The 14,513-nt window shown below is 44.0% G+C and overlaps 1 protein-coding gene across 3 annotated transcripts in view; it reads right to left on the reverse strand.

Annotated features, from left to right (window-relative positions):
• The window catches only part of si:ch73-22o12.1 (nectin-2), a 78,125-nt gene that overhangs the window by 33,113 nt on the left and 30,499 nt on the right, over positions 1-14,513 (reverse strand). For 2 of the 3 annotated variants that reach the window (XM_044033571.1, XM_044033570.1), the window contains exons 3-6: positions 13,839-14,088; positions 12,759-13,052; positions 12,529-12,646; positions 11,891-12,039 (exon numbers count right to left, since the gene is read on the reverse strand). In XM_044033571.1, the coding sequence (XP_043889506.1) occupies positions 11,891-12,039; positions 12,529-12,646; positions 12,759-13,052; positions 13,839-14,088 (811 nt within the window). Of the gene's footprint in view, positions 1-7; positions 4,848-11,890; positions 12,040-12,528; positions 12,647-12,758; positions 13,053-13,838; positions 14,089-14,513 lie in introns of those variants that run through there. The other variant, XM_044033569.1, reaches the window with a different exon arrangement.

Consider the following 14,513-nt stretch of genomic DNA (forward strand, 5'->3'; position numbering starts at 1 on the left):
ACACCGGGACATTTCAAAAATCAAGAAGTCTTTAATAGCGAAAGAAAAATATAGAAAGACTCGACACAAAATATTGACAACAACTGTAATTCCGTACTCCTCGAAGAACAAAATTTAAATTTAAAATAAAAAAAAATACAAAAACGAAGAAAATAAAAAAGAAAAGAAAGAACTTTTACACAAAGCTGTCAACAAGAAAAAGCACATTTTGGGACAAAACCATTTTGTTGCGTGAACAGTTCATTTGTATAGAAGAAGCACATTTGCCAGTTTTGGCAGCAATCACAGCGCAGCAGTCATGAATAAAGCACTCAGAAAACATAAATTATAAAGCACTGCAAAATAACAGAAAGGAGAAACTGTAATAGGAGAAAATAAATTCTTCATGCTTGCTGTCACAGAGAAATACACCAATGTGACACCATAAATTAGTAATTTTTTTCTCTGCTACATATTTATACATTTATACTATGTACACAGTAAGGATTTATCTTTTTTGTCCTTTTATGAGTGAGATGGAGATTTAAAGGCTTTGATTAGTTATCACTACATGTGTGAAGCTGGGGAAATAGCAATAGGATATAGATTTCTGAAGAACGATACTGGGCATTTTTATCTAACCTTGTGCTAGACCTAGAACAGCATTGCTGATTTCTCTGAAAGCATTTTGTTGATGTGACAAGCCTGCCTGGGGCATTGGGGTATTGTGGTGGCAAATATGTGCGTTTATGTGTGTTTGTCAGAGGTGGGAGTGAGAAAAGCATTTTAGACACGAGTAGGAAGTTGTGACGATGTAAAAGCATTAAAAGAAGTCCTGCGGGGGGGGGGTTTGTTGTGAAAGCTTTCTGTCCCATGTCGAACAAACGTGGAACAGACAAAAAAAAACCAAACATTTCCTTAAAAGTCTATTCCTCTGACACTAGGTGATAGTGCACATGTATGAACATATACCTGTCCAAGCTGGTTTGGGAACGAGCTGGACATTTTGGGGGATGGAAAGCAGTGGAGCAAGGGGACACGTCATGCTGCAACTCTTTACAGTCGAGCAAGACACAGTATATGTCCTGATGGAGCAACTGAGCAAGAGGAGGGGGGAAAAAAGTTGTCTGTGTGTGTGTGTGTGTGTGTGAATCTGTGTGCATGGCTGTGCAAATGAATTTGTGTGGGCTTGTGTCAGGAGATGGCAGAGTTGTCAGGTATGAGGTGTCTTCTGCACAGTTGGCTGTGGGAGTGAGCATAATGAGAGTGACTGAGGGGTGTTTGTGTGTGGGTGAATGTTTCTCTGCATTCTGTGTATGTATATGTACAGTATGGGTGTACGCCTCAGAAATGCACAATAATATCTTTCATTTGCCAGTTTTCTGTGGTGACAAAAGGTGGCTACTTGGGTTATAGCCCCCACGATGGAAAGGAATGTCCCAAAGGCTCAAAGCATCATGAAAACACACACTGACAATTATATTCTCACACTAAGCAAACGACACAGAGCATCTCTTGTGTAGTTACAGTCTACCTGATAAATTATACAGTGTGCATTGTGTGTATTTTTGCATTGTGCAGCACGTCTGTCAAGGAGGAGAATAAGCCAATTGTGCAAAAAAATAAAATACTGTGTGCTTATTATGTGGAACTGCAGGCAATGCTAACATGAACAAAAACGGATAGGCTTCAGGTAAACTGGGCTCAGTTCGTTCAGTAAACCCAAACAACCATGGTATTCATTTAATTACATTCTAAATGCCCTCTGAGCTTTAGGGTTAGCCAACCCACAACTTCTTCATGTTTATTACCACAACACTGGCAACACTACCTCCACTGATTATCTGATATTTACATTTTCATAAATATCCACATTTTCACAATAAAAATAAAAAGGCTTACATATATAGTCCACGGATACCTCACATCAAAATGTACATAAAGCAGTTTTGTCTCTTAATGCTGTTTTTTTTAACCCCATGAAACAAATATTACACTCATAGTTTGCTTTGCAGTGGTGACACACACACAAGTGCAAAAATAAGTGATGAATCTTTATTTTGAGTGGTTGTGACAAATCAGCTGTGTTGAGTAAATGTACTTTACTCGGCTTTGACAGGAGTTGCATTTATGAATAAACTAAGGCCCATTACACAATAATCCTATTGAACACGCCGCCTTACAATATGCCAGACGGTGCTCCAACATAAAACACCGCCTCTATTCTTGTCATCTGCCTACTGTGTTGCTCTCTTTTTCTCTCTCCACCTCTCTGAAGGTTAACAGCCACCACAATAATGGCAAACAAGAGCTGTCTGATTCTATATGAATACTTGTACGCGAGTGTGTCCCACATCTATAGTTCAAGGGTAAAAACAGTCACGGTAAGGAATGCAGTCATCCTTGCTGTTGGCGGTGGGTCACCCTGCATTTGACGCCACGACCTGCAGCAAGCTGAACATCCCAGATCACCACATTCTCATTGGATAAAAGGGTAGACGATTAAAAGTTCAGAAAAAGCATGATTAGAGACGCGAGACTCGAGCTTCTTCTTCTTCTAAGATTGTCCATCACAGTCATCCAGTGACTGCGTAGATACAATGACATATGCACACAGACAGCAGTGTACAGCCGCCATGGAATACTGTCTTTGAGTTGGCCTCTGGTGGCTCGTTATGAGGATAAATTCACAGTCAGGGGACCATCAGCCCTGAAGCTGCATCATAAAGGGCCGTTTCACTGCATGTTGCCAGTTAGTCAATATGCCTCCCGTTGCTTAACTGCGGACGCAACAATCAATTTGCAACATTTAAAAACATCCGCTAATGGAATGAAATATTATATGATCTCACTGAATATCGATCGATCCAAACGCGGGTTTTGAGGTGAAGTTCAGTCTAAACCAGCCATTCCCATTCAGTGTAGGAGCTGGTGGTAGGGTGATAGTGTGGTGGTAGTGTGCTGGAGAGAACATGGCCGCTCCAGGTGACTTATTCAGTCCTGGCATGTCAGGGCAAGCTGGGCAGGAATAGAGTAAGTGGGGCGTTTGACATATCAGGAGCAGTAAAATACTTGCCTGGTCTCTGTGGCCCTGACCTCAACACTGCCTGGGATAAATCATGAACTCCCCATAAACACTGGGAGTGAGGGATGGAGAGAGGGAGAGAGAGAGAGAGAGAGAGAGAGAGAGAGATAGTGGTGGTGGTGGTGGGGGGGGGGGTTGCCACATCTTAAACAATAAGTGGTGGCAATCTGTGGGTCTTGGCTAAGCGAGCAACTTCACGGCTCATTACCACTCAAGCTCCTCCTGTCAGGAGCGCTCTGAAGAGACTGGGATGAAGAGGAAGAGAGAAGAAGAGACATGCTCTTCTCTAGTTCTCCTGCATTGCTCTCTCCATCCTTTGACCCCGTCACATTGACTACATCTCATTCTCTCCTCTCTTGTTTACCGTCTCTTACCTCCAGGCACAGCATCAAAATTTGCAGCAAAGTACCTGAAGAAAACGGTTCAAACTCCACAAACTTACTTGGTTAAAATGAGCTGTGCAGCATTTGTACAGTAAATAAGGACCAAATATTCAATTTAAGTTGGGTAAATTCAAGTGTCTACTGCGGCCTGTGAGGATGTTTTTTTTTTTTTTTAAGTTAGAGAGACAGGCAGAGAGAGTGGGAAGGAGAACTTGCCAGCAGACGTGAGAAAAGTAAAAGTTTCTCTTCTCTAAATTTGCTGCTGGTTACCGTCTATACCTTTAGAATCCCCCATACTCCACTATACACTAACTACTTACCAGCTGTCAGAGCACAGTGCAAACAAGACGTTTCCCACCAGAGAATTAAGAATAACAGGCTAAACAAAACTGCTCGACAACCTCACCCACTTCTAAGGTTTTGGTGAATAAGTGTGAATATGCATGTGCATCGCCTCCTTTATAGCCAAGTTTGTATCATGACACCATTTCCTCTCTTCTACACTACATTGTTTCTCTCTTTTAGTCTGTCAAGAGTCCTCATCATGGTCCCGGTGATAGCGATAGCATGAACAGAAGTGGTGAGAGAGAGAGGTTGTTTCTTTTCTGATTTTCCGCTCATGGGGACCAGCGTATCCCACCTCACCCTTCTGTTCATTCAGTTAATTTTGGGGCTGCGCTGTGATTAATAAGGGGCTACATTTAAAATCAATATCTAAAAAATAAAAGTGGTATAATTTTTCTCTTCTGAAATCACATAATCCTTGGGAGGGTTCCCCTTTCACTCCTTTTTCTCCTCTTTCGGTCTTCTCCTCCTTTATACATACACTTCAGTTCGTGAGATGACAGATCCGTCCCGATGGGACTCCATGTCATCATCATAGTCTCCAATCATATCCTCCTGGTCATTGTGTGGGCGGAGCTGAAGGATGGGGCCACCTCCACCAAAGTGGTCATACCTCTCCTCCTCCTCCAGCTCATCAAACTTCCTCCTCTCTGCCTCATCTAACTCACTGCTTAACAGGATGTCTTGGGCAGTGGGAGTAGTGGTGACAACTTCAGGCCGACCTCCCATGGTGAGCGGCTGGTGATGGTTGTTTTTCTCTCCAATACCCTGGTGGGATGAGCTCTCGTTGTAAACATAGATGGGCCCATTGTTGTTGCCGCCTCCAACTCCTCCACTCCCTGCACCTCCACTTGTGCCATTCTTGCTCGCCTTCTTGCCACCGCCAAATATGCGCGTCTTCATGTCACTGCCGCCATTGGCGCGGTAACCCTGCTGTTGCCTGCGGCTACGGGTGACAAGGACGCAGATGAGGGCGGCGACCAAAAGGAGGGCCAGCAGGGAGCCAATCACAGCTCCCGCCACCACACCAGCATTGGATGGGTTCACTGAGGGCTCTGTAGGAGGGAGGAGAGGCAGGGAGGGAGACAGGGGAGAAAAAGGAATACGGTTGAGAAAGTGGAAAAAAGAGATCAGTGTGAAACACGTAGAGAGAGCAAGGAGAAACACAGAGACAGCATAAAAAAGAGACACAAGAGGGGGAGAGGAACACAGAGAAGATAGGGGTTGTGTTTAAGTGTTGAGGTGTGAGTACAGTCAGGTGTGTGTGTGTGTGTGTACATGTATGTGTACACGTGTACTGAGCTTCCAGCTACATTGGCATTTCCTCCTCTTCCCTCAGAGCTGCTCCTGTCCACATTCCCACAGCCACAGCACAACAAAGTCTCAGCCACGTTGCCCCTTGTGTTGTCCTTGAACAGCAAAGGTCTGTCAAAGGATCGCAACAAATCACAAGGTAGGCCGGGGGGAGAAAAGTTGCAGGACGCACACGCATGCACACACACTTTCTGCAGGAGTGGAAACGGGTGTGTGCAGGGGGCAAAACAGGTGGAGGCCATGCTGGGGAGGAGAATAATGATGGATTGTGGAAGGGAGGGTGGAAATTGGATGATGAAGAGGAGAAGTAGTTGGAGGAGGAGGAGGAGGAGGAGGCAGGGGGTTGAGTGAGTGACAGTGTGACACAGCCAAATGACAAACTCCTCCTGGAAGCAATGAACAAAGAGTGGAGGGAGAGAACGGCACGGCTCTTTGCTTGTGTGAACCACAGGCTCTGTTTGAGCACATGTCAGTCCAACATGTGTGACCATTTGCACTGCAGCACAATTGCACACGCATTCAAATATCCCATTTTAACTTTATTGTAAATTAGACAATGCGAACTGGCTAAGGAGGGAGTCAACACAAAACTAGGGCTCCTCCACGTGACACACAATTTCTGTTTATGTGTTAAAAAAAGCCTAGAGAGAGAGGTAGTATAGTGTCTAAATCAGGGTTGGAAAAACATCCCATAGGACTAGTCAGTCATACAGTGCTTTCTCTGAACTCACACTTCCCACTCCCTTAACATCTTTCTGCAGCACTATAATAGAGCAGTATTTCAAAGCAGGTATTTGAACTCCAAAAGATACAACTTTCTTTGTCGAGAAGGCAAACAATAGTTAAGACTAAGGCTTTGTATTGCTGAAATGTTTTAAATTCATCGTGGCAATTATTTTCAGTATCATTCTAAAGAACATAATCAAGTTAGGCATTTTCTTCTGGATCTCAAAACCAAGTATTTTCTCCAATGTGTCATTACAAGACTTCTCAAATAAAAATGTTTGCAGTAATTCAAGATTTTGCCGAAATAAAACACAGTCAAAAATCAGATCATAATGAAATCAATCACACAGAGAAGTCAACCACAGATCAGTACATGGCACCAAAGACCAAAGTGTCAATCATGTCACTGGAAGCACTGCATTGCTGCTTTGGAAAGGTTTTTAATAATCAGGGCAGTCGCTCTGCACAGTTCCTGTGACCGTGTCACCCAGGTTGTCATCATCTCTGAACCTGGGGTAAAACACGTGTCCTAAAAGATCAGCTCTAAATACATCCTTCCACACCTGGCATTAGAACACATCTCCACCCATGAAATGTGCATTCACTGTAATACGATGCATTTTGTACTAATACTATAAATCTCATTGAAGATCAAGTACACTCATTTAAATAGAAAGGAGGATGGGTGCACTTAAGTTTGATTTAGACTGCAGGTGTTTTGAAAGGTATCTTCTGTAGAGATTTAAAGAGTAGAGTTACTTTTAGAAGATGGAAGAAAACCATAAAATGTACAAATGTGTATCAATGCCACTTCTACAAGGTTTACAGCATTCAAGCGGGGCAAATTCTATAGCTGACATGAAAAGACTATTTTTAATTTACGCAACTGTTTTATTCTCTTTGGATAATCTTGTATATTCAGAGGCCACAGCAGAAAAAAGTCAAGGACCTCATGTTAGATTCTGAAGACTACCGCAGAAACACCTTATGGAATAAAACAAAGAGTTACTTCTCACCTCACATATGAGCACATGAACTTCACAACACAACTAAATAAAGAGTGGTGGTGAGCAAATAATTATTCTTTTTTTCATTATTATTCCTGTCCCTGGTTAATAGTGATCATGAACCTTCACTAAGCTGAACATCCTCTCAGTTGCTCCTGCTTTCCTTTCCACTCACTGCACATTCACTGCCTTCGCTGCTGCAGAGGATTAACCAGCAGAAGCAGCAGTTCAAATCCCTGCCTAAATTCGAAAGTGGCAGTTCAGCCCAATTTTATTGTCATTCCCATCTGAAATCCAGCCCCTCTTGTAAAGTGTACAGAGAGCTGACAGAATTACTCTTGTAACACTGATTCCTGTCAAGACAGAATATGGTAGTCTGTTGCCGTCTACACCTGCGCTCTGCTCCTCGCTTCATTCCTGCCTCTCGACTCATTTACAAACGCCTTTTCTCCATCTCTGCCACCACCTCACCAGCTGTTGATTGCGTACACTCCATCTCCTCTAAATCCATTTCCTTTGTCATCTGTATTTCTGTCATATGTTACTTCTCTCTCCCCTCCTGCGTTCTGCATCACTTTCAACATGTGCCTAGAGAAAAAATTAATAATTTCATGTGGGTACATTTTCCTCTTGCTTTCCTTTCAATTTCTTCCACCAGTCTCCCATGTGCGCTGCCTCTCTACCCTCGGATTTCCCCCAAAGCAGTGCTAATCACCACTGTTCACACATGAGCGTGGTAGCCAGCCCTCGGTGACCACTTGTAACAGGAACACAAGAAATGCATTATCGTCTCAGGCTCCTTGGAGCTCTGGCTCAGCCACCAATCTCTTTGCAAACTTGGAGATGGATAATGCTACACATAGTCATCACATCAAATGGAATTTAACTCAAATTTAAATGCAAATTCTGCCAAATTCCATCCACTTATTATGAATATGTTGCTTAAGACTGTACTGAAGTGTCTTTCTCAAAGACGGTGCTTGAAATCACTTTGTGAATGATGGTTCATGTTGTATTCTACACTTAAAAGAGACAACGCTTAAAAGATTCAACAGAGAGATGAAAGGGAGCCACCACTGACTCTCAGTACTGGGCCTACAGACCTACAGACATCCTCACAAAGCACCAGTGGAATTTGCTTCAATGGGTGGAAAAAAGGGCATCCCATAAACCCATGCTGTTGGATGAGCCAGCAGAAAAAATACAATATGCATGCTTTGTGGATAAGGGGAGAATAAAAAAAACAAAAACAAACATGAATAACTACCCGCGCACAGACACCCCTCCCTCACTAGAAACACCATACTGTGAAAGACATGAAAAAGCATGTTCTGACGAAGTCATGTCCCGCACAACTGTGAGCTCCAAGTGACCGCAAGTAACGAGGGACTTGAAGCAGAAGTAACATGACTGCAATCTCTGCAGTCGTCGTCCCCAAAAAGACATAAAAAAAAACAAAAACATGCATGTGACATTCAAACTCACAGACAAAGACATTGCTGTTTACTGTAGAGCTGGGCTGCAACTAGAACTGATCTATGTAGTACTCTGTGTCAGCATGTGGGATGTGTGTATGCATGTGTTCAAGTGTGTGTGTGCATGCCCGCGCTAATGAGGGGTGGGCAGGGGGCCAGTGGCAGGCTGGAGGGAGACTCCATCAGACGCAGTGGAGGTAAGGGCCCAAGTCCCTTGTTCTAAAACCTCTGTGCTAAAATGAGTTTTAAAAAAGGGAAAAAAATGAAATTGATAGAAAAATCTATTTTCTGTTGAACTGAACAGCCCTTCAGACCGTGCGGGGGATTCAAACAGGAACATTTTACATTTTCAGGTTCTGCAGAGACAACCTTGTACGTAAGGATGGGCCAGGGGACAGAAGAAATCTGGGTTAGCTACACAGGAACCGCCCCTTGAGAGAAGCCTGGAATGAAGGCATGGATGGGAGGGATAGAGACTACTAAGCTGTGATTAAGGAAGAGCTACTGGTATTTAAGTGTTTAGCTTGGAGAGAGAGAGAGAGAGAGAGAGAGAGAGAGTGAGATGGCATGGACATGAGAGTGAGTGAGTGAGTGAGTGAGAGAGAGAGAGAGAGAGAGAATGCTGGGGGCAGGAGTCTCTTCTCCGAGTAGGGAGATCAGCACCAGACTTGCAGAGGCTGAAAGACAACCTGTGAGAGATAAGGAGGATGAGGAGAGAGCATATGCTAACGGAGAGGATGAGTGATGCAATAAAAGAGAGCAAACTGCAGCAATAGATAGTGAGGGAGAGATAAATGGAATGGAGGAGAAAGGAAGAGCAAGTTAGGATACATTTGTGTGTGACTAAGCAGCAGGATCGAAGATGAGAGGCGGAGAGGCAAGGAGAAGAGAGGACATCCATCTCTCTCTGCCTCCAGGTGCACAGCACATGACTGAGGGCAGAGGACACTCACAAAAACCCCCCCACACACACACACACACACACACACACATCCATGCACTGGTGTGTGTGTGTGTGTCATGCAGCTGTGGGGCAGAGGGGAGTGGGGGACCTGCTATGTAGCAGGTGCTGACCATTTCACGCCTGTCGTCCCTTCTTAGCCCTGTTTGTCTACACACATTCACATTAGCTTCCACTGCACCTCCATCTGGAGTCAGTCTACGTTATGACTATTATGGCCTCTTTCAATTCACTTAAACCCGAGTTCACTCTCCCATTCCTCTGCTTTCTACAAACACCATTCAGCCCCAACACTTACTGGTTGCCTTGTTCACCTCTTATCTGCCAGTGAATTTTGCTCACATCTTATCTTCCTCCTCCCCCAGGGAGTAAGAGTGGAGCAGGATGGAGGGAGGAGGTAGTCGGCTGCGAGAGAACAAGACCAGATGGAGGAGGGACATGACAGTAGAAGGAAAGAGTGGGACGTTTGAGACGGGAGGACAAGAAAGATGACCAGAAGAAGAGAGGACAGAAAAAAGGAAGAAAGAGGATGAAGAATACAAGGATACGAGGAATGTAAATATAGGATAGAAGACAGGGTGAGAGAGTAAATGGAGGAGTGAGGAGAGCAGCAGACAGAAGCTGAAGCAGCAGTGGGTGACTGATCCGCTCTGAGAGACTTGGAGATAGATGGACACACATGCTTTCCTGAGAGATAGTGGAGGCCACTAGTTGTGGAGCTAGGATACAGTGGCACAAAATTCCCATGGGAATTTCAAATGCTGTCCGCATCTGCTCCCTCCATCCACACATATTCACACTCTCTCTCTCTCTCTATCTCTCTCTCTATCTCCCAATATGAGGACATGCTAGCAACAATTTATCCAGGTGCACATTAACCAGCTTTTCATTTAAAAGCAGCAGCCTCCACCACCACCACCACCACCCTCCTCCTCCTCCTCTTTCCACTCTCTGGATCTTTGGATCGCCCAGCTTGTTGCGTGCGTGTAATACACAGCAGGAGATGGTGGCATCCTTTGAGCTGCAGAAGCCAGCAACAGTACAATGCAGCAGTACACAGTGGCCCCAGAGGAGCGGTGACGTATGCTGTGGCACTATAAGCAGCCAAGGGACTTGATGAAAAATGTGGAGAAAAAAATAAAGAGAGACCAAGCTCAGGGGAAATAAAAAAGTAAATTAGGGCAAGTAAGAGCGGAGTGGCTTTTAAGATGGAGCCACCACAGATATACACTTTCCCCCATTATGAGCACAGCTTCCCTATGTCAGCATAAAATAACTTCCAGTTAGGTGCAGCCGTGTGGCAGTGGAGTGGAAAGGCATGTATTTTGTATGAAATGCAGGAGTGAGGCCTGGTGAGGAGGCAGCTTAGGCATTTTCTGGAAACGAGACTGCGGTATCATTCGGGATGATTTAAGTCAGAAACATGTGCTTTAGTGCACAAAGACGTAAGATGTAAACAAATCTGCAAGCACACACACACACACAAGCAGACACAGTGTCTGGTCTCAGCCGAACCCAGGGCAACACTTTAATCCACTTGATTTTAAAGTTGGTGTCATTGTGAGTGGAATATATCACTTGTACTGATTGCTGGCTTCTCTTCAAGACAGCGACTCTAATGAACACTGCTCATTTGCTTTGCTTTAGTCTCTCCTGTCATTAGTGATGGCCAAGGATACTGCTGAGAAACTACTCAGGCGCCTTTTTGATCATGAATATAGACGAAGCGAAATGCTGTCTTCTTTTCTTTCTTTTTTTTTTAGAAAAGACAAAAATTTGAGAGAGGATCATTTATTCCATGTGCAATGCTCGCAATGCAAGCTACTATTAAGAACCTTGTTCAAATCTCTGCTTGGGGTACTGCACAGGAATACAGACTTTAATAACACAGTGTTAACATGTGAGCATGCAAGGACACACACAGACGTCCCCTGCATTCTTAATACCAAACAAAGAAACACAGACGACAAGAAAAACGGGAGAATACAGAAGTGTGTAAAAGTTCAAACTTACACAGCCAGTCGCACACACACATACACACATACACACAATGGACAGAGCAGCTGGAACCTCTAACCCTAAACTCGACAGTCACAAGACCCAAGACAGTCCTCAGCAAAGAGAAAGTGTGTGTGTGCGTGTGTGATCATGTGGTGGAATATGGTACATCCCTGGGGAAAGATATAAGAGTGTAGCACATGAGAAAATGTGTAGCATGTGTGATGAACACGCATCAGTTCCAGTTCATCAGAACAGAGGGCGTAAAATGTTTTCATTTACAAGCTAGAAGACGGTTTAGATGACGAATGAGACCCAGGTGAGCCTCGAGTGTGTTTTTCATTTCACATGCTTTACTAACACATTCACCGTGTACATTTTATATAATTTATATACTTTATAATTCACCTAGACATTTGAAACTCATGAAAATCAGATTTGGACTTGACGACAGCAACAGTACTTGCATGTCCAGGTCCAAGTCCAGAGAAAGACATGTGTTTCTAATCATGTTTTTGTGTGACTAACATGATGTCTTTTAAACATATTTCTGAATGTTATCTGACCTACATCTTCGGAACCATGTCATTTCTGAGTGTATGTGTCTTTCGACTCACCTCTGACTATGGCTGTGACCTGATCCCTGCTGGTCCCAATGCGGTTCTTGACCTCACAAACAAAAGTGGTGTTGACAGCCTCGTCCACCTTCAGTACCTTCAGCTCGTTGCCTTTGATCTGCACCGTGTCTGGCATCACGCCTGACATTCTGCAGTAACATATGTGCCAGGAGAGAGATGAAAAGGGAGAAGGCAAAAAAAAAGTAAAAATCAGTTTCCCCTTTCTTAAAAGGCAATTTTATTATCATAGAGTGGGCGGGTGGGGGGTATGAAGAAAACTGCTGAATCAAGTCCAAAAATCACATCCTTTCTCTTTTTAAAGTTGGTCTTTTTGTCTGTATTTTGTCACAGTTATGTTAGTGCCTGATAAAACTTAAAAAATAGAAGACAGAGAAATAGAAAAAGATTGAGAGATTTGTATTTCTCATTATGCCTGGGGTAAATTGGAAGTCACAGAGTCTAAGAAATTATACACCTATCTCTACAATCAGAGTTACAGGGTGGAAGTGGTATTAATAAAAGTACCTATCACAGCTCTAACACTGTGGACCTGAATGCAGGGCATGAACGGCAAAATGACAGACAAAGGGAAAAGACGATGAGAAAACAAGAGAACATAAGGATGCGTTAATACTCACGTGTTCCACAGGATAGAAATTGGGACAGGGTTTCCAGTAGCTTGGCAAGTGAGCACCACATTTGTACGACCCACGTACCAATTATTGTCATAACCCACTATTGTCACCTGAGGGGCATCTGAGGGGAGAACAGATGAATGGCAGAAGGCAGGAGAACAAAAGCAATGAGTTTAATTAGTCACTCTGCAGTTAGAAAATGTGTTTGTGTGCATGTGTACATTTAGACTTACATTGAACTGCTAGCTTCAATGGGAAGCTTTCGGGTTTGGCCTGGGTCCTGTGTGCCACCACGCAGCTGATGTCTTTCCCGTTGTCTGCTGGAGTGGGAATCATGCGGTACTCACTGCTCACCGTCACAGTGTTGTCATTACCAGCCTTTGACACCACTGTTCCATTGCCAGTGGCTGCGGTCACCCAGGAGATCTTGGCAGCAGGGCGGCCGTCCACGGACTCACAGCGTGCTACAACGACCGGCTTAGTGCCTGCTTCCACTGTTACGACGGAGGCCGAGTTCTGAGGCTTAGCTGATGGATAGGTGGACAGATTGATGTAAGGATGGACCACGGATGGGAGAGAAAAGGACACAAAGTGGCAAAGGGAAGATTAAAGGATGTAGCAATACACAAAATGGAAATAAGACAGCTGAGGGAAAAGATAATGTGTACCATTACTGATAAACAATTTGAGTCAACAGTCTGGCACAAACAAATCCAAAGGCTCAATCTCTAACATCCTCTGTCCCCCACTCATCCCCCTTCTCTCCTCCTATTCTGGCTTTTCTCTCTCCAAAGCCTAAATTGATGAACAATCATGAGAAAACATACCCAAACACCAAACTGTCTTTCACTTCCCCTCCATATCTTGAACACCGACCAACAAAACACTAAGTCTGACTGGTACGGCGCAATCCCATAAGCAAATTCTAGAATTCACTTAATGGTTTCCCCAACTGCCCTCTGTGTGGGATCAGAGGAGAGCAGGCTGGACAGAGGCTGATGGCAGGCATGACAAGCAGCTAGATCAATATAGAGCCTGAGGGGAGGCAGGGAGGCATGATGCGTCAAGAGAAAACAGAACGCACCAGAGGCACTGGTGGCAGGCCAAGGTTAGCCCAATGGTTCCATTGCATTAACAGGAACACAATTGATCTGACAATAACACTTAAAACAGCAATTAAGCCCAGATGGACACGCTTTTAACCTGGATATTGCCTACGGGGGAGGGAGAGAGTTAAGAAGATAGGTGGGCATATGTAGCACTTTGCATTTATACAAACTATGAACATATGACAGATGATATTGGTGACTTACCAAGCATAATAAGATTGGTGATGCCCTGCTCATTGCCAATTGGGTAGGTAGCATATTCGCAAACATACTTCCCCTCATCGGTCATCCTAACATTGCTTATCTGGATGGAAGGGCTGGCCAGGTCTGGGGGACTGGGTGAGAAGCTGACTCTGCCCTTCATTGGTGAGAGAGGGTAGTTGGGTTCAAAGCTGGGGTGCAACACAGCGATGTTGATCCTTTCTCCTTCCTTCGGCTCATAGATCCATGTGACCTGTGGTGGAGCAGACACAGGGGGTCAGAGGCAAAGGTGCATGCAGTGACTCATTGGCCGTGCATTAATAAATGCATAAATGGAAACGTTTTGCTGTAAACTCCACAGGGCAGCGTAAACAACATTACAATTAAATAATTGAATATAGTATAAGGTATGAATATGGATGTGGGTTTTTTTCAGAGCCAGTGCTCTTTCTCTCTCCACCGCTTGTCACAGAAACAAGTAGAATTGTGCACTCCCGACTTCATTGAAATGCAGCCAAGAAGTGCTTCTATTACCATATTTAATCCCCTAAAGCAAAAGGAAGCTTAGTATTGTTTGTTTGGCAAAGTAAAACATTAAGCCTAAATGTGATAAAAAAAAAATAAAAAACCATTAGTAGCCTTAGGATTATTTCTGTGGTCTATGATTTGTTAGATTAA

The sequence above is a fragment of the Solea senegalensis genome, linkage group LG9 (assembly GCF_019176455.1).
Source record: "Solea senegalensis isolate Sse05_10M linkage group LG9, IFAPA_SoseM_1, whole genome shotgun sequence".
Lineage (NCBI taxonomy): Eukaryota > Metazoa > Chordata > Actinopteri > Pleuronectiformes > Soleidae > Solea > Solea senegalensis.